Source organism: Chroicocephalus ridibundus, chromosome 12 (assembly GCF_963924245.1).
Source record: "Chroicocephalus ridibundus chromosome 12, bChrRid1.1, whole genome shotgun sequence".
In the NCBI taxonomy this organism is placed as follows: Eukaryota; Metazoa; Chordata; class Aves; order Charadriiformes; family Laridae; genus Chroicocephalus; species Chroicocephalus ridibundus.
The window spans coordinates 1043324-1063687 of record NC_086295.1 but is presented as its reverse complement, the minus strand read 5'-3'; the positions used below and the strand labels follow the sequence as shown (position 1 = coordinate 1063687).

The window sequence follows — 20364 nt, the reverse complement described above, 5'->3', positions numbered from 1 at the left end:
AACCCAGACTGCCTCAAAGTGGAATTCACGTAGAAAAACGTTGGATTTTTCTTTCTTGAAGAAAAAGCACAACAGTAACCACCTATAGCCCACTACTCAAGGCCTAAATCTACCTGCATGCCAAAGAACCCAACTTGATTATTTTTGTTCCCTGGGAATGTTTAAAATAGAGTGAAAGTATGTGGGCCTGGGGAAGGTATGAATCCATCTTCAAATGCAACATTTAAATTGAATTAACATGAGGGAAGACAGTAGAAATCCGAGCGTAGACTGAGCAGTTGATCTAGAAGCGGAATTTATCAGTCGAGAAGGCCCTACAGCCTCGTTGGCACTGCCGTGTGTTTGCAGTTCCAGGGAAAAAGATCTAATGGCTGAAGCTGAAGTCAGTGAACGCTGTTTGCAAAAAGAACTCGCCGTCCAAACGGCCGCTGCCGCCTCCTTTGTCCCAGGATATGAATTATCCAGATGAGGGTTACGTTTATAGCAAAAGGGACGCAAAATTGAAATGTAACTTTTTATGCATAATTATTATCAAAGACATTTTTATTATGTTTTCATAGTCAGTTCTCAAACTGCTAGGAGAGTGATTAGTCTCTTGAAGAAGGCACGTTTTTGTATGACCTGGGCGCAAGCGTTCGGGGGGGGAAATAAAAATTCCAGTTGGTGGTTATAAATGAACATTAAGCATTCCTCATAACAAAGCTTGCTTATTTTTTAGAAACCCCAAAACTATACAGTGTCTTTTAAAAATTATGGGAAAACAGTATGTGAAATGTTTTTATACAATAAATAATCTATTTTCTATAAATGTACAAAATCATTTGTACAGCAAGTAAGAAACTAATACATATGCAGTAACTGAAAGATATATTTAATTTTATAACTATAATAATTTATTTATGAAATATATCCACATATATATAAAATATATATATTTTGGCAAAGACCTCCCTTTCTTGTTTCAAAGTCTATTACCACTGTTTTAAGCCTATGTAACCACTTTTACTGTTAATTTCATTTTTCTTTTGGTCTCCATCTTTCTTCTGATAAAACATAATTTAATGTTATCAGGTTACAGTTTAACCTATGTGCCCTGGGGAAAGTCTGCGTGAAGGTCAGTCAAATCAAAAAAAATATCTGTAATGTCACAAGTAAGGGATTTCCTCTCTTTCTTTTTAAATAATATAGAACAGGATTTGCAGAAGTTACTCTTTTTTTCCCTAGCTTACTCTTGCATCGTCCTATCAAAAAAAAAAAGTCCGTAATTTCTGAAGAAATCATTTACATTGAAAAACGTCCAGGGTTGGATTTAATCCTTATTGCCAAGTTTCCAAGTTATTCGGTGATGATTGTTTCAATGAAGAGATAAAAATGTGATGTATGGTGCTTGCAAAGACGAGTGTATGTACTGTGGATGATAACGTATGTAGAGGCTTAGAACGGCAAATGGTCTAGTACCGTAAGTTGTTCTGATTGCATGAAGTTGTACGTGAAGTTCCACAGTCCTACCCCTTCATCTGTAGGAAATTCTTTGGGGATGAATAATTGGAGTTCTGTTCATCGACTACAGTGCATCCTTAAATAAATCACTGTAGATGTTTTTGAATGGAACTTTGAAGTGCAGGAATAATTTGTGCCTAAATTAGGTGATCTATTGAATACTCAATGTATACTCTTAACTTGCTATAGTTTATAATAATATTTATATTAGCCATTCATATTTATTCTGCATAGATACTGTCATTTAAATATCTGCCACGCAGTTACAATATGATGATTCAGGCTTGCATACATTAACGAGAGAAATATTTTGTATCTGTTTATTCTTAATGAGAACTCATGTATAAGCAACCCCTCTCTAACTCATCACATTCTCCTTTTACAGTTGCCTGCATAAAGCTGTGGATGGATTCTTCAGACATACAGCAAACAGTAAGTGGAACAGTAGATTTCTGTTGTACTTTTTTAAATCACGTAGAAAAATGTTCCTTGAAACTTTGTGTTGCCGAAGCTCGGATCTGCCTTGGAAGTTTTCTTCACCGGTGATTCATTCCCTGCCAGGTTACCTGATAAAGATTATCCTGTACTGAGACTCTGGCGAGGGCAGCGTGGGAGAAAGCTGCTTCGTACAGGTTCACGTGCCCTCAGCGCGGTGTTGCCGAAATGGAAGTGTCGCACACAGCTGAGTTCTCCGTGGCATCAGACTGAAGCGTCACGGTTGTCCATCTCAAGGGAGAGCTGTAGTCTTGCTTCTGAGCTTCAGCAAATAAACATTAAGGCTTTAAAAAAATCCACAAACCAACCAACCAACCAACCAAAACCCAAACTGCTTCATTACCCAGAACTAGCTCCCTATTACCTGTTAGAACTGTGGTTCATCCCCTTGATTATGTGTACACCCAGTGAATGCTACCCAGTTGTCTAATTAGCTCTGACCCAATAATCATAGCAATATGTTCAGCCTGGGGACTTGTAATCCAAGTGCTTTCCTTCGTAGCGAAAAATTTTGGGTAATAGTGTGTCTTTTTTAAAAAAAAACCAGACTTTTCTAGTTCTAATGGCTGCTTCATTTTACCCAGAACTACGAGTATTTGCTTATCCTGACACCCTTTTGCATTTCGTATGTAGCAATAGTAGATTTGGGTAGATTTGGAACTGGAACTTTTTGAAACTGGCTATTAGGTCACAGTAACCTCTCTACATCTGACATCTAAAGTAGATTTATTTTTCCCTCCAAATACTTTTTCCACAAAGATTGTTCTGTTTCTTTACCTTCACAATTTATGTTCTACTGAAGCACTGCACTGGGACACGTAGCTTAAGTTGTTGCAGTGCTAAATGAGCAAAAAGATGATAGACAGGAACAGCCCTTGCCCTAAAAAAAAAAGAAAAGAAAAAAGGGGGGGGGACTGTTGCCAAAATATGTATTGGCTTATAGCCAAAGAATCCAACTTTTGAAGGAGCTATATCAGCGTGAGGAAGGTTGTAGTAGTTCTGTGTATGCTAAAGGTTTTGAAAAATAAATTGAAAAACCAATCAAACAACTCGTGGGCCAAATTCTGACCTTATTTAGCAAGAATTGATAATATTCAGTTGAAAGAATTTAGAGTTCTGCAAATACAAAGAAAATTTAGGAAAAATTAATACTTATTTTCAATGTTAAACATCTGTCGCATACCTGACTCTTCAGAATCCTCCGAACTCTCTACGCTATTGAAAGAAAGCGTGTTCCTCTTCTTTGCATTGGTCTTTCTCCTCTGTCTTTTTTAGTGATCCATGATTTCTGGGGGAGAGAGATTTTCTAAGTTTGTCACTGTCTTCTCATCAATTACCCTTACAGAGCCGTTCTAAAATGACAATGTTATACTCTTCATTAGACTAGATAAAACTTAAAACACTCTAAAATAGTGCAATGTTAAGCATGCTTCTAACTGGACAGGAGATCTGCTGTTTCAAAACTACCACATCATAAAAAGAAAGAGTAAAAAGAAAATTCAGAGCAGTACTGTGCTGGGTCTGGCCTCTGTCCTCCACCTGTTAAACTCTCTTGGCTGTGACACGTGAGTTTTCTGGCTTTTGTTCTTCCCATTCACTCCCCCGTCCCCCATCAGGGGGAAGGGAACAAGCGACTGTGGAAGTGCTTGGCTGCTGGCCAGGGTTAACCCACCACAACCAGAGATGAGAATTTTATTTAAAATCAATATATTTGTTAATCGGTTTCATTTGGTACGTGCAACTTGCTTAATTTATCTCCATTAACTAGTCAAATCATGTAGACAGTCAGCAATATTAAGAAAAGATACTCACCTTCTTCTGTCTTGCATTCTTCTGCAAAACTGCATACACTGTTTGTCGTGAGCATCCAAACAAGAACACCGAAAGGAAGGCTGGAAAGTGCTTTGCATCTGGCCTGTAGACCTTTTGCCTCTAAAACTGCCTCTGAAGTTAGAGAGCCCATATGGCACAGTCCTCCTGTTGTGAGAATCACAAATACTGTGTATTTTAGAAGCCAAGTGAAATGATATTCCATATCTCTTCTGTTTTGGAAAATAGATCTATTGATGCAAAGCAATAAAGAGCGGCACAAAAATCAAACCCTGTGCTTATGTAAGAAGTTCTGCCTGTAACGGATCACCACTTCTGCTCAATCAGCAGCCTTCACAAAGTTATAAAGTAGCAGATAATCAGCTCAACTGGCAGAATTAACTGGTAACTGCACTGGCTATTTAAAAAAACTGTGATTACCTAACAGCTGATACAAATACATCCCAGCTTGTTGCTTATTTCACTGCTTCCTCCCGTATTGTGCTGGTTTCCTCCCACACATGCACAAAACTTGTGACGTTCAGTGCCGTCGCTGGTATGAAGTGACAAAGGAGCTGTGCCGATTGCCACCACATGAGTAACATCATGTCGTTGTTGGCATCTTCATGATTCAGAGCCGGATTTGCCATTAATTTTATGACTGAGAAATGGAGAAAACTGTCAGCATGATTCATTTACCACATCATGTTTGGAACATGACCCATGGAGTTATAAAAATGAGAAACAGCTCAATAATCTTCCTCATGTGTATCTATTGGTACTTTTCTACGACAGATCATATTCTGTACCACAGCACACCAAGAAATACTAAGAGGTAGTTCTCTTTATTTCCCTGCAGTCTGGCATGCTTTGTTCTTTCACGGGTTATATTCAATATTATTATCAGAAAAGGACGTGCTTCGTCACTGCCTGCTAACATCGCCAAAAAGCCTGGGATAGTTTAGACTGATATCATAAATTATTCTCCTACAAGTTGTTAAAGAATCTCGATGGATAGCAGGTGTACACCACATGGAACTTCTGGAGACCCACCGAAGTTCCTGTGTACTTGAGGGACGGGCTAAGCAACCCACAAATCCACAAATACTAAATATCTGAAAAGAATCTCATCTTCAAAAGTGAGAAAGAGGAGTGGAGAGGAAAATAGAAGGGACAGGGAGAGGAAGCAAGAACAGGTCTAGAAAGGTTACAGAAAGGTTACAGAACAAAGCCTGAATAATCAGTCTGGAGCCACATAGTTGTGCTTCTCTCATTTGCTTTCATAAAAACATCATTAGGCTGTTAACTGAAAGCTGCAAACTTTCCGTTTTCCCACACTCATGGTGGGCTGAAAGGCTCAGAAACATTATTTTCCTAATCTCTGCAATAATTTTTGATGTAACATCAGTGCAGTTGATGCAAATCACTCATTCAAACCTCTGCACTTACAGCACCTGGAGCTTCTAACAGCACGTCTCGGCTCTCCCAGCCTGAACCAGAGTGCGCCCATCATCTATAGACTTATCATCAAATCATACTGAAAGACAGAAAGTCACAAGCAGAATTTCTGTGTGTCAGAGACCAGGAGATTGTCTTACTGCAGCAGATGCTGGTCTCCCTCGCCTGTATGTAGAAAATTGTTGCGTATTTTCACTACTTCCTTCATTCTACAGCTATGCCTAGACACTGGGAGAGACCAAGAATACGCACATTAGTCTTAGAAGACTTTAGGACTTGACTTTGGCCCCCTTTCTCAAACAGTCATTTAAAAATCTTTTTGTTGTCTTCAGGATTAGGAGTGAGTCCCATTTTATGATTGAAGAATATTAATAACTCTATACTGCCATCTACTTTAGAGTAATGAATGCTAAATAGGTAACGTGGGTAACTTCTAACATAAATAATTACTTATATGGTCATATTTTTTATACGTTCGTGTTTTTTATGAAGTAATGGCTGGTATCTAGAGACAGGAACAGGAGGAAGTTGTATTTTTAAGAGTGGCAAGGCAAGCCCTCCATGAAAACTGTCTGGTAAAATTCTGTTATTCAACTTCCCGCTCAGATTTAGGCTGAAAGGAAAAGATGAATTTTGCTTGGTCTGGCCAAACGTGAACCCCCTATTTCATGGCAGATAGCATGCCAGGGGATAAAGCAGCTTTTTAAAGCTTTTGCAGATGTCATCCCACACTGTGCTAACAAGACATACTGTAGCATGTTATTCCCATTATTTAAAGTGGTTCCTTGGTAAAAAGACCACTTTTACACAATATGGGACTGTTTTTTCTTACTCTGACTCTCTAAATCGGAATCTCTGCAGTTTGCCCTGCGTCAGAGGTTCTGCCTGAATGGCCTGGGAGGAAGAAGGACACGTGTATTCCTTCGTTGCTGCAGTTTGCAAATTAATGGACCAACTAGAACTGTCACCAGCTTCAGTTTTATCTGAATCCATCCGTATGTGAACCACAGTGATTGAGGAACGGGCACGTTAACAGTCTGCTGTCTTTCCTAAGAGACAGTAAATTCCATCGAACAGGCAGGGGTGGAGAATACAGTGTGATTACAGGTGATAAGAAACATGAACCACAGCCCTAAGCGAAGGAGGAGACTAGTATTTCTAATGAAGTGCCTCACGTTCTATGAAACATAGAATGCTGATACGAGTATGCTTCATAGCTTGCAAAATGTACTCAAGACCCCTTCATTCTCAGAGGTCCAGAAATACATGCCAATGCAATGATATTTTCGAGTGTAAGAATCTTAACTAGAATGCCCAAGCAAAAATTTTTATGTAAGCTAATGTGCAGGTGTGCCAATCAGAGATGGAAACAATAATTCTCCCAATATGCCTGCGTTTGATTTCTAACCCAAAAATTCAAACCCAAACCAGGTAAACTTCAATAGCAACCCAGAGTCTTGCCAACAGCGTTCAGAAAGAGCTAAAAAATATAGTAGATGTTTTCTTGCCTGTCAGTTACTCTGCAACTCATAAATCAGAACCCTTAAGCAAATGTTGGTGCGTGTAGGGTTATCGTTCCGGCAGCTGAACACGCTGGGATTTCAAGTTAGTTCATGCCTCTTTCTCAGCACCTCAGAAGCGAGGGGAGATGCCAAAGCCGTTCAGTTGAACAAGCAGCAGAAGCATTTGCCTAGCAGCATGCTTCATCTTAGATTGGCACGTGATTAACAAATGCTGCTTTTTACTGTTATTATTAATATTTTTATGGTGCTGCAACACTCGGTCCCAGATGAGTTAAGTAGAATCACAGTTTCTACATGCTGAATAGGAAAGGCTGTCGACATGTAACTGCCACTGAGCATTTGTGTTGCTAAGAAGTCCCTTCGCTTTCCATTTCAGGTGAGGCACCAGCTGTCTTTAGCCAGAGCTGGCTGTAGAATGCGCAGGGCAGTTCGTGTCTCCAGGGTGAAGAGGAGGAACAGTTGAGCAGAGGCAGGGTTGTCGCCAGCCACGCGCCAGGCTCCTGCAGATGCTGAACAACCAGTGCCCTGACGCTGTGCTCCTCGCGGTTACCACCAGGTCCCTGACCAAAGTACTGCCTAAGAGCCATTTGCAAACTTGCTTGAAATTTCTATGCAAAATCCACACGTTCTTTACATTTTCTTAACATCTACATTTTGCAAGAAATTTTGAATTTCTGGCCTTTAACTCAGTATGCATCGTTGCTTTCTTTAGGAGAATGAAATTCACCTGAAGCAGCGAAAGGGCTTTCCACATTTTTAAGAGCTAATGTGTACTGTGTGTCCTTGACACCCTTCTTCTCTGTGAAGTGGAGAACAAACCAACCTATGCAGTTCTGGATCAGCCTTTCCAAGGTACATCTTTGACCTGGTATCTGCGTGGCAACATACGAACTTGAGGTTTCTGTGGGAGTGACCCTCTCTTGTAGAATTCAGTTACCAGTATGACCACTGCAGCCAGGGAGTGGGTGTGTAAACACCTACATACTCGGTTTTAAAACACTTGCTAAATTACAGAAGGTCTGAGTTTAAGGAAATAGTTTCTGCTTCAGTATGCGCTATTTGTTCTTTAGTCTGTATGCAAAAAAAAAAAGAAGATGCTAACACAACTCTCCAGTACCTGGAATTATTCCATATGATGAAATTATAATTAGTCAGTGCAACAGATCTGTTATCTGAAGATAGATACACATCTATACATATCTTAGAGAGAGAGCGCAGCACAAAGCTAATCAAAGCACAGTGTGCTCTTGGATTTTGCAAGGGAAGGAACACACAGCAATCTTTAGGTCAGCCAATGTTTCTCTGAGAATTTAAGAAAAAAAAATGTATAGATCTGCAGACTGGATACTCAGATGCTGTTTAGCCTGGAGAAGAGGAGGCTGAGGGGAGACCTTATCACCCTCCACAACTCCCTGAAAGGAGGTTGTAGAGAGATGGGGGCTGACCTCTTCTCCCTGGTGACAAGTGATAGGACAAGAGGAAACGGGTTCAAGTTACGTCAGGGCAGGTTTAGATTAGATATTAGGAAACGTTTTTTCACTGAAAGGATTATTAAACATTGGAATAGGCTGCCCAGGGAGGTGGTGGATTCACCATCCCTGGAGGTGTTTAAAAAAAGGGTAGATGGGGCACTGAGGGACATGGTTTAGAAGTGGCTCTTGTCAGGGTAGGTTAATGGTTGGACTTGATGATCTTAAAGGTCCCTTCCAACCTCAGCAACTCTATGATTCTATGAAATAACCTAGATTATTTCTGTACTTTGTGTCCACAAAACACAATCGTAATAGCTCTCCCCCTAAAAGTCAGCTAGCTCTTGAAGCAAGTTTTTGCCGTTAAATTAACAGAAATAGGCATTTGTTTGTTGAAAAAGACAAGAAGTACTGAGTACGAGTGAAACAGCCGTTCTAAACCAGGGATATCGGTGAAAATTTCCCACAGAAAAACCCTACCCATTGAATGACTAATACCTTGAAGTCTAATCGGGAAGTATGATTTGCCTAAGTCCTGCTGCCCCTTGTTTATACTACAGTGAACATTCAGAATTCAGGCAGACAAATCCAATTGGTTAATTTTAATTTTTATAACATGTGGCTGAGTTTCTCATGCTATCTTATAATTGACCTATGAGCTGCTATTATTTTCTACTTTCCCAGCCACTTAAACACAGTAGATACCTCCAGGGCACTTGAGAGTTTCAGCCAAAACAAAGGGATGAGGGGGTTGCAGCAATCATCTCAGATGCTGTGATTTCAGTATTCAGCAATATATTTTCTGGCGTGCGTCCAGGCCAACAAGGCTCCCAACAGTCTCCAGCGGTTTCAGACAATCTCAAAATGTATGAGATCCCTGTAAGGACCACGGAGAACAAAGAACGTGGAAAGGAAGCAAAATTTAACATCCTCCAAGTGAAACAAAATGTCTCCAGAATGAAAGATGCTTGGGGGAAATACCAGATATTTCTGTGCATACTTTGATCTAAAGCTGCTGCAGGAATACTGTGTGGCTCTGCAGATGAAGAAATCATCGGCTGCTCTGAGAGCCGGCTCCAGCTCTTTCTGTAACAAGCATATTTTTTAACAGAGTAGTTCACAATAGGTGTATCTCCCACAGTATCCCTTCCTCCTCATCCTCACCATCATCATTGAAGAAGTAAAACGCCTTCTTCAAAGAAATGCCTGACTTGTTGGTCTTGTCACCCTAACCACATGCTCCATTCGCAAAAGACGTACTTTTTCTGAGTAGCTTTTTGCAGTTAGAATTATTTTCAGAGGAAACTTAAACTTTTATCCTTTATAGACACACCTTTATTTTCCAAATCCTCAATTTAGTAGTAATCAGTGTTCCTAGACACCTAAGAGACTGCTGATATCCAAAAAGATGTACCTCCTCAATCTTGCTAGATTTGGTTGAACCTTCACTTTTTTTTTCAGTCTTATTCTTTAATTAATACTTGCTAGTTTGTGAGGACCCAAATTAGTTAATTAGCTATAGCTAACATAGTTAATAAGCTCAGGATTGCACACATCTGCTTCATCATCCAGTTTCACCGACCACGTGAGTTCTTTGATTTCCCTCCTACTGGGACGTCGTGGTACCCAAGTTAAGCGCTGTGAGAGAAGCTGAAGGCTTTGTATTGCTGGTCATCCTCCTCCTGCAGCTGTCTAAAAGACGTTACACGTTTTGTTTTTCAAATATGATCAGAAAAATATCTTGAGCTGTTGAGGGAAAAGCTGGGTACGTTTTTGGAGGTAGCAATATGAAGCAAGCGTGGGGGGGTGTATTTTTCCATTACCAGCCCAAAAGCCCAGAGAGGCTGGGTAGAGCTCACCTGCCCTAATAAACCGAGCCGTTGTTTCACAGAAATACCTCTAAAAGCAACACCGCTCATATCCTTCAGTACCTCATACCAATCCTAATCTGCTCCCAGTTTTATGGCAAGGTATATGATTGTTAGCATAAAAAAAAAAAAAAAAAAATCCAGTGCAGCATTTTCTGTCTGAGAGGCCCAAACTCCCCTTATTGCTTTTTCTTCCTCCGAGTGGCAGGGAGCATTACTAGTACGTGGGCTGGTTCTGGCGCAGATACACTGAGGTAAATCCCAAAAGGCAGAGCAGCTGGAAAATATGGATGAAAGGAATCAAGCTAGGTGTCAAATGGTCGCTTTTTCAAACTCAAATACAGAGTACTTATTGCTAGCTTCTGAAGCCACCGTGCCAGGGCGCAGGAAGGACAGGCGCTCTCGTGTACGGTTCTACCACTCTCCACAGTGTATATGGTTCAAAATCCACTGCTGGTTTAAAAATAAATAGAACAAAAACCTGGGGGGAAGATAAACACATGGTGTTAAAATTTAAGACTGATGAAAGTGACTGTGGTTTGACAGCCCTCGAGACTGTTCATTCTTAGACTTAGAGCCGCAGGAGCTGCGGTGGTGAAAGGCCCAGGCACGAGCTCTGGCTGTGACCCATCTCTCACCCACCGGCTGCAGGGGCAGCTCTGCGGCCACAGGAGATTCCAGCCTGCGGAGCCAAATCATTCCGAGTCTTTCTGAGAATGCTGCTGTTAAAACGGCAACACTGCGAGTACGGTAAAGAAGCTCTACAGAAAGGCTAAGGGATATATTCTGCTTTTAGACGGTGGAGGGCATGCAAGCTGTGCAGGTTTCAGACAGTAAGACACTGGAAGTGTGAAGTCAGTGCACGATTCAAATATGAAAGAATAACTATGTTTGAAAACAGGCCTAAAAATCAAATCAGTTTCTCCGTGATAAAACATAACAGTCACAGCAGGAGCCTATTGCTGTGTTCAGTGAATCTATTTGAAATACTCTCCATTTGATGTGAAGATACGTGCAGCTTTTCAACACCAAAGATCCTCCAATTTTTAGGACTGCAGATATTTGCAATCAGTCATTTAAATTTTCCCAAAAACTTGTAACTAAAAAAGAAAAAAAAGGAAGAATTAAAAGGAATTGATGGAGATAAGGAAGATAATCTGCTTTATACTTGGTATTTTTTCTACCAGTAAGTATGACCACAGATTCTATAGCTTTAGTTATTGCAATTGTTCCTGGCTTGTTAAGATTTTTCTTTTTATCCTTCCACATTCAGGCTACATTAGGGCATACAGTCTAATCTTGGTAACATCCACGCATGTAATAGATTGCAGCAAACGTGGATAGCAAAGTCTGCAAAACGCAGGGCAAACTTCATTCAGAAAAATAAAATCAACTCAAGAGAAGATTCACGGCTTCCCTTTTGGCACCTTGTGCTGATGGTTAACCATGCGCGCTGTTTAACCAACACATCAGCCTCTTTATTTGAACTGCCTGGCGTGCAGCCACTGTTTTATCATCATGCCTTTGGCTAGCAGGTATTTTCAGTCTGACCTACTAAGATTATAAGCATGTGCTTAATTGTTTTCCTGAACAAGAGATCTTTAGCTGTGTACTTTTATTTCCAGTAATATACAGGACATCATCTATACTTATCTAATGATGGAGATAATTCTCAAAAAATGGAGTAATTGTAATACTTTGTAATACCACTTAATATCCATAAGGGTGAAGAGCATTTTAAATTACGCTGTGTGGGCTTCTGTTCAACAAAATGCAATCCCCAGTGACATGCGGGTAACAAGAAGACGCGATGAAGGAAAAGTTAGCCAGCAGAGCATCCAGTTAGAACAGGAGAATCCAACTGGTTGTTGGAAGTTTTTTGTCACAGCATCCCAAGGCATCACTCCCACTCTGTATATCAGCAAAACTAGGAGTGAAGCGATGATAGGGTACAAGTTGCTTCCATTCTAAGATGACTTTCTGCTGGTGACCTGAGCCAGTAATGAGCAAAGATCATTAACTTCTAACTGTTAGAGAGCTGATCCCACGTGGAATCAGCTGCTGTTGTCCGTGTAGCTTCTGACAAGTCCTGGACCCCTAACAAAACCATTTGTCATCACTTACAGGAAAGACCAGAAAAATGACCCCAACAGGTGTCACAAAAGGTCAGGAAAAGAGATTTCTACGGGGGAACTATCTGGAGTCAGCCTAGTGCTAAGGAATAGCTGACTCACATATGTTACAGAAACAGATTTCTTCCTTATTGAAGTGACAAAGCGCCACATCCTTGTAGTGTCCCCATGTGACCGCACTCCGTGAAACGCTCGCCACACCCTCTACCAGCCTGTCCCACAGGGCAAAGCAGCGCCTGCCAGCCCGCGCCTGCCCTTGGCCTTCCACCGAGGAAAGGGGAGATGTGTAAGCGCAGGGTCGGAGCAGCAAACACAAGGTTAGATCAGATGCTTCCTGCCACTCTGTCCGTCCAGTTCTCCCGATTCAGAAATTCATGTAATTGGCAGAGAGATGTTGGATCATCACATAAGCTGGTCTTTATAACATGGTCACAGAATTTCATTCAGTTACTCCTCTATTGAGCATAACAGTGAATACTGAAAAAAGGCATGTCGTCTAGGAAAAAAACCTTTTGCCTTGATTTAGACGCTTCAAGAAATGACTGGGTTTAGTGCTTAGTCTGAGTGAGGCAATACCTTTACCATTGTGGATCTATGCTAATTCTCCTGTGAAAATCCTTGTTACACTTATTGCAGAAATGAAGACCGCTTGAGTATCTGATGCCGTGTCCTTACAATAGCATCACTTGCTTATAGTCCTCACCTTTTAATCTTTTACTAATCATTCTGAGCATCTCTAAAGCTTCACACAGCAACATTAATGCTATTAATCGAACCACATTTTGCTGTCTGATGCACGAGCTCAGTTCATATTGAAATATAGGGCCCCTTTGAAGAAGTGCAGATCTAAAAGAAGTCTCGCCTCTATTTTCTTCTTTAACTGACAGAATTAAGCACCAAGTTGTGGCTGTATTACATCAGTGGGTACTGTTTAAAAGATAAACCATTCCTTCTTCTTTAAAATATGTCTGTAGCTATAGATCAAGATAAGCATAATTAATCACTTGACAAAAAAAACACACATCGCCAACTAATTCCTGAGTAATCAATCTTATCAGTGAGAACAATTTACCAGCTTTTAATTATCTTTGTTAAGCAGCCTTTCTCTACACCACATAATTGCATTAGTCTGTTCTGACTTACCCAACTTTAAGGCATCTTCTTTCCCAGTTAAGGCTCTCACTGTTCCCAGTGTAAAAGACTCACTGTCAAAATACCACTGGTGCGCTCAGTGCTCTGGACTAGCCCAGTGGCTCACGGGCAAGTACAAAGCGCAGGGGTAACGTCTCATTTAATTGGCAATAGCGTCAGAGGCTGCGCGTTCTGCAGTTCTACAACTGCCACCCTGCTGATGGAAGTGGTTTTTCAGGAACAGACCCTCTGTCATCACTCTGCCCCCAGCAGTTTCAGTAAGAACTTTAAGCACTTCTCCAGAAAAGGAGGAGAGGCTGTGACCAAGGTTTGTTTTGAATGTATTACAACAACGCTTACCAGTCTCTTCTGTTGGGAAAAACAGGGGCAAGAAACCAGAGGGGGAAGTAAAGTTTGTCTTTGTAGTATGGAGAAGAGAGTAACCTGGAAACAGAAAGTATTAAGGAATTTGTGATGGGAATAAGAAACGATAAAGTGAAGGACATAAGCCAGGGGGAATAAGAAAGAAAAAAAATAATAAAAAGCAACTGTAGCGTGTGATGTAGGAAATAAACCACAAAAAGATGTGATAAGTAAATAAGCAGGAAAAAGATCAGAATCAACAGATGTCAGGAAAATTTCTCCAGTCTTTAACACCATCTTTCTGGTCTCCCATTGTGTGTACGGTCCTCAAAGTTGCATTTGAGCCAAATTTTTAGTAAATATAAACACTTTCAACAACATGCCTACAACAGCAACAGAAAAGCCCCATTTACAAACAGCCAGTCTGTACACGTCCAGTGGTTACTTCCATTTAAGAGCAGCAGTGTAACTGGCGCGGGATACTAAATCGCACGGGCAGGCCTGCCTGCTCTCATTCGCCGCCCCAAGCACCTTTTGGCTTGCTGAGACATCGCTCCAGGTGGGACACCAGGCCAGAATCAGTGCCTTTTCATTCAGATGCGTGATGGGAAATCTTAATCCTGCTTCTGTTGCACTGAATGTGGTCCAAAATGTCTGATAGCTCCACTCATTTCAGGGACTACCTCTGCCCTTGCATACAGACGCACTCCTAGGAAGGCTCCTAGGATTTTTGAAAATGGAGACTGCCTCTTTCGGGCTAGAGGGAGATGCGCAGAGGTACCTCACCTGGAGCAGAGCTTTTCCCTGCTGGCTGGCCGTGCTGGCCCGCCGCAGGCAGGTCTGCGGGGGCAGGCAGAGGAGCGGGACGGCTCTGACACCCGGCTCTCCCAGCCAAAGCCACCGCAGGCAGCCACCTTTGGGAGGACCCCCCCTTCTCCAGTTCTAATGGGCACTTACAGATTCCAGAAAACTCACTTCCTAATTCCCCTGCTTTCCACCCATATCCACTCACCATTTATCAACCCCGGAGGGCCCCCAGCATCCTGGTTAACCCAGTGCCAACAGTGTTACTAGGGTATACAGGTTCAGCTCTTTGGAGCGCAGTAGATAAAAGTTACCATTCTATGTGAATATTTAATATTCAAATTGAATATTTAAATTTAATATATTCATTCTGGAGCTTGCATAGAAATGGCTGGTCAAATGGCCTAAAAATTAGGTGCGGTAAGAATCAGAATCTCCCAGAACTGACAGCGAATCATCACCACTAACCTTCACACTGGGCAGTGGGGGTAGCCCTTACATATCTGAGAGATTTGCTGTTAATTTATGTACGACTGACTGCTGTTAAGAAAGCAGATGCTTATAGTCCTGACTGTTTATTATTTGGGTTATTATACGTACTTCATTGCTAATGCTACAGGTATCATGAAAATGTTATAGATCTCTATTCTCTATTTTTTGTTCTTTTTTTGGTGATGTTTGCACAAAACTTTCACGTAGGAAAAAATTCTCCACATTGCTGAATTAGTGCATATTAAATACTTTTCCCGCTGGAATGAAAATTGTAATTCCTGTAGACTTAAAACAGGATATCCTAAAAAAAAAAAAAAAAAAAAAAAGAGAGGGGGAGGGTGTTTAAAATCAGTAGAATTCTATGTATTCAGTGTGTAGGGGAAAAGGAGTGTCATTTCCCCGTTTTCACTGGCGAGCTCTGACTTAAATATACTGAGTCATAATATTTGGCTAAAATAATTCTAAGTAATCCTGGGGTGGATTAGTGCAGGTACGGAACTCAAAGAACTGAATGACTTGTGTGAATACATGATGCTTACAGGCTGGTAGAAGTTCAAAGGACCCATCCTCAGGCATGGCCTCCAGCCAGGACACACACATGAATTTACAAATTAAGCACCCTAAAACCTCATTTGACGTAACCTATTTTACTGCTACTTTCTATTTTTCTATTGTTATTTTAATCTGATTAAAAGCTTTGCAATTGATGCAGAGGCAGATCCGAGTTAGTACAACTGTTCCCAAACGGCAGTCGGTGGAGTGCTTGATGGCGTGTAGAAGTTCACATACAGTCCGATGGTCTGTAATTCTTGAAGTCCATCAAAAGAAAGCTGGTTTTGATTCATCTGATGTCCTGATTATTTTTAATTAACTGATGGCTGTGGTTGCTACAGGATGGAAACCGAGGAAAATCTTTACAAATCCTTAAGGCTGTTTTAGTTACTCAGAGAGAGAGGATGTAGGGAATGGTCTAGGAAAAGGCGGCCTCTGACCCTTGGGATGTAGGCAGAGCGTCTTTCTTGCGGGATGGTTTCTTTTCATTAAGTGCTGCTAGGACCAGACCCTGCTTTGCTGGATGCGAGTTCCCCCCCTGACCTGCGTGACACCCGGCGTCGCCAGCGCATGGGAAACGTCACGTTTCCAAAAGTTGTTTTTATTGTGAGTTGAAACAAAACCTGGTGCTCGCCATTCTCATAAAACATAATTGGAAAAGGCACTATTTTGTAACATCTTAAATCTGGTGTATTGAGGCTTTCAACAATTATTATTTTTATGTTAAAGTATTTTTCCACATGAATTTTTATCAAAACCAGTACAGTTGCACACACACACTCTATTCCTCCTTTCCCAAGGAGTGGTTTATTAGAACCAGAGCTCTCCTCCCAAATAGCTACTTTTCTCCCCGGGACGGGTTCCCCCCCGGCGGTGCCCGGGCGCGGCCGCGCTCCGCGGGTGGCCGGGGGCCGCCCCGTCGGTGCGGTGCGGCGCGGCGGAGCCCCGGCCCCCCGCCCGCTGCCGGGGCCGGCGGCGGGCCCGGGATGCCCGGGGAGCGGGGCGGGCTGCCCCCGCCCCCCCGCGGCCGGTCCCTCGCGGCTGCCCCGGGGACGCGCAGGGAGCCCCCGCCCCGCACCCCGGCCCGCCCCGCCGTTTCGCGTCCCGCCCGCACTCACTCACTCGGGGGTGTTGATCCAGATGATGTCGAGGTGGCAGTAGTAGACGCACTCCTTGTCCTTGTAGGTGTAGCAAGTGCAGCGCCGGGCCCGCCGCCGCGCCGCCCCGCCGTCCGCCCGGGCCCTGCCGCCGCCGGGCAGCGCCGCCGCCCCGCTCTCCTCCCGCTGCCTCTGCCCCAGCGCCGCCGGGCGCGGGGCCCCGGGCGGCTGCGGCGGGGCGCGGGGCAGCGCCCACCCTGCACGGCGGGAAGGCAAAGGCAGCGCTCAGCTCCCCCCGCCACAGCACCGACACCCCACATACCCCCCCCCGCCCCCGCGTGTAACGGGACCCGACCCGCCATCCGTCCCCGAACGCGCCGGGGCTGCCCGGGGCACCGTTACGCGGGTACTCGCTGCGGCGGGGGAGCTCCCGCGGCCCCCGGCCTGGGGAGCATCGCTCGGCGGCGAGTCGGCTTTAAGCCCGGGCAAGCCGTGCCTCTGCCGTCCGGCCATTCACCGCGCACCGCGGCGGCTCGCAGCCCTCGGGAAGTACAAAACCCACCCCCCGGGCCCCAGCCCCGGGCCCGCCTTTGTGTGCGTGCGGGGGGCGCAGAGAGAAACCCTCGTTACCTGCAGTCGACGTAACTGTAAGTCCAAAGAGGAACAATAAACCCAGCTCCATTAACCCCAAATTACACGCTCGTTAACGGCAGGCAAAGGTGAGCCGTTCCCGGGGCAGTCCCGGTGCCGGTGCGGGGCTAGTGGCTCCCGCCGCTGCCGAGCTCGCCGCGGGGTGCGCCCCCGCAGCCCCGCTCCCGCCGCGCTGTTCCGTCCCGCCGGGGAGCGGTGTCAGAGGGAGGGAAGCTCCATGGCGCGGCTTTTCCCACACACACCTCCCACCCCACCCCCGCAGCCCGGCAGAAACCCGAGCCGCAGACGCCTCCCCCCGCGGCACCCCCCGCCTCCCGCCGCCCCCCGCCCGGCCGGCAGGTGAGGGGCCGGGGCAGCGCCGCCGCCAGGGCCGGGGGTCGGCACAGCCCCGTCCTCGCCCCGGCCGAGCCCGTCGCTTGTGGATGGTCCGAGCCGGCTGCCTGCGGGCAGCTCCAGGAGGAGAGAGGAGAGGGCTTGTGCCATAAAAACGCAAAGTTCTCACTCAAACCTGGGCTACGAATTTAGGAATTGTTTGGGACTTTTTTCCCAGGGCTCTGCTACTTGTTTTCCAGGTGAAATTAAGTCACCAATTAACTAATACTTTCTTTCTCCCCACTTAATTGTGACGCCTCCTTGCAGACAAACTTACCTAGAGTGCAAAACTTAAGGTAAAAGGCGATTTTGAATTGTATGAAATACCTGACGCTTGTGCCTAGAAAACAACTCCTGCATGTGGCCCCGTTTGCTATCTCAACATCAGCCATTCGGTGATAATAGGCAAGGTCTAAGGGTTAAGGGAACTGGCTATATCTTTTCTTACAGTAGTGTGCGTAATACATCCTGTTATAGGAAACATATGTGTAGATAGCACGTGGAGAAAGGTTAGCAAATTTAATTGTGGACATTTTAAATCAAAACACAGTGTTTTATTTAAGAATCTTTCAGTGCTAACAGAAAGAGCTGCAGCCAAAGTTGCTTTTATGTATCATGCCAATTTGACATATTCACTAAAATCTGTTCTGCAAGTAGAACACTAGTTGCAGGATGGCTTAGGTCATGTTATCTGAAGTAGGAACACCATTCTCTCCTGCATCACGTTCCTCCCCCAATTCCAGCTTCTGGCAAGGACTATTCAGTACCAACACTTACCAAAACCTCATTAAGATGTCATGTTTTGTCACTTTGTCAAACCTTGCCTTTTGCCAGTTTCTAAAGATTGAGTTTTGTGGGAGAACGTTAGTTGACCCTATTCCCAGATAATGACAACAGGACGATGGTCATCAAAGGCAGGGTCATAGCGAGAAAGTTCCGTTTTCTCAAGTTTTGCTGAGACTACGGCTCTCTGTGGAAACTTAAAATGCTTTTGTTTCGCACAGTTTATGCAAATGCCCAGACTTTGCAGTATAGAAGTGAAATGTCAGAAGCATTAATCGTGCCCTGTCTCCAAAACGCGGTTAGAAAAAACAAGGTTTCAGTAAATTTCTAGGGCTTGTACCCACCGCCGTGAGTGCAGTGCACGAGGACGTAGCTGCAAGTAGTTTGCTCGGGTAGTGACAACAAATGTAGTTCTGCTAATTTGAAATAGTTTCACTGCAGTCGCTAACGTCCTCATGAGTAATACCGGGGGGTAAAGGAGATGCCAGGTAAGTCCCTGACGGCAGCATTGTGCTGAAGTTCACGCTGGGTGTGGGAAAGCCGGGGCCGGCTCCCCTGCGAGCGGGATCGTCGCAGTGACCGGGCTGTTGGTGCAGTGGCGGGGCTGCGCCCGGGCTTGTGTGTCACGCTCCCCGAGCATCAGCAGGGTGACGCTTAGGCTTCCGAGTTGTGTAGCTGCTGCCACTTGGAAAGATATCGTCACAAAACATCTCTGAAAAAAGAAAGGGTTTGAAGTTCTTTCTGTTTCATACATAAGTAGAAAAATTAATTGCTTCAAATCGGGAAGCTCTAGATACTGTACTCTGATACTCTTGGATAGGTGATTGCGTTTTAACTTGCCTGAAAAAGGAAAAATAAAAAGAGATTTATTGTGCAGTTACTGTTTAACAGAACTCGTCACTGCAGGGAGTGGGAAGTACGGGTTATATGTTGCTGGTGTGATAAATAACAGTGACATGAGTCCACATTCTCATTTATGAATTTCATTTTCTTCATTGCAACGTATTTTTTTAATAATGATGTCAAATTATCATAGTAATAAAAAGTTTAAAATGAGTAATATATAACTATCATCCGTATAGGTTTGTTATGGCATAAAAAGGTCACGTGTTGTCAATTGATTTAACCCCATTTTTCTAAAAAATATTGTTCTGGTTTTTTAAAATGATATTTTGAAGGTCTCTTCTATATTGCTTTATTTTTTCTTCCGTGTGCTGTTTAATCTCTGAAAAGCCAGGGGAGGCCATATCAGCACTGATACCGAGTGCTGTGCAAACAAAAGAAGTAATAAAATATATTCTGAAATTAGCTATCAGGGTTCAGAAATTAAGCAGGGCAAGGTTTTGGTCAGATGACCTCAGGTAAGCTTTAGAAGAAGGTAAGGCATAGGCTCTACAGGAAGAGAGAGACTCTCGTTAAAGGCGTTAATACTTCTGGACTGTGGGACTGATGCTCATTTACATTGATTGTCAAGTTGTGTGTGTCACCTAATGCCTAATGACTCGAGACTCTCTCATTCAGCAAATACAGCAGTCACAGAAGAAGGATGCTGGTTAAGTGAAGAGCAACAAATACATTTTTAAAATGCAAGGGTCCGTTTTGAATTGGGGTAGTTATAAATGATGTCTGGATATCAGTGTCAGTGGTACTAACGTGATGCAAAATGGTTTTGTAAATCTGTTTGAGGGTTAATATTTTCATTTAGTTAAAAAAAAAAGGTAGCAGCTCTTGAGGTAGCGGGCATAGGTTGGAAGCCAAGAGATCCAACTCGTATTATTTTACAGCTTTTCCTCCGAAATAGTTTAAATTTTGTAGGTTCCTTTTTCTGTTTCAGTTTCAAGATGTTCAGGGTGGATGGGTACTTC

At 43.5% G+C, this 20364-nt stretch overlaps 1 protein-coding gene and 1 long non-coding RNA gene across 6 annotated transcripts in view; one reads left to right on the top strand and one right to left on the bottom strand.

The window, feature by feature from the left end:
• The window catches only part of LOC134522236 (uncharacterized), a 120760-nt gene that overhangs the window by 41696 nt on the left and 58700 nt on the right, over positions 1-20364 (top strand). For all 4 annotated transcript variants that reach the window (XR_010072976.1, XR_010072977.1, XR_010072978.1 and 1 more), the window contains exon 3: positions 1886-1932. This is a non-coding gene — a long non-coding RNA (uncharacterized LOC134522236). The remainder of the gene's footprint in view (positions 1-1885; positions 1933-20364) is intronic.
• On the bottom strand, positions 1720-17572 carry EDN3 (endothelin 3). 2 transcript variants are annotated; one of them, XM_063349666.1, is made up of 5 exons: positions 17324-17572; positions 16719-16950; positions 3808-3972; positions 3179-3283; positions 1720-2257 (listed from the first exon to the last, which is right to left on the bottom strand). In XM_063349666.1, exons 1-4 carry the CDS (start codon positions 17373-17375, stop codon positions 3211-3213), a joined length of 522 nt encoding a protein of 173 aa, XP_063205736.1. In that variant the 5' UTR covers positions 17376-17572; the 3' UTR covers positions 1720-2257; positions 3179-3210. The 2 variants fall into 2 exon arrangements, with proteins under 2 accessions (XP_063205736.1, XP_063205737.1); XM_063349667.1 differs by having other exon boundaries at positions 1720-2252.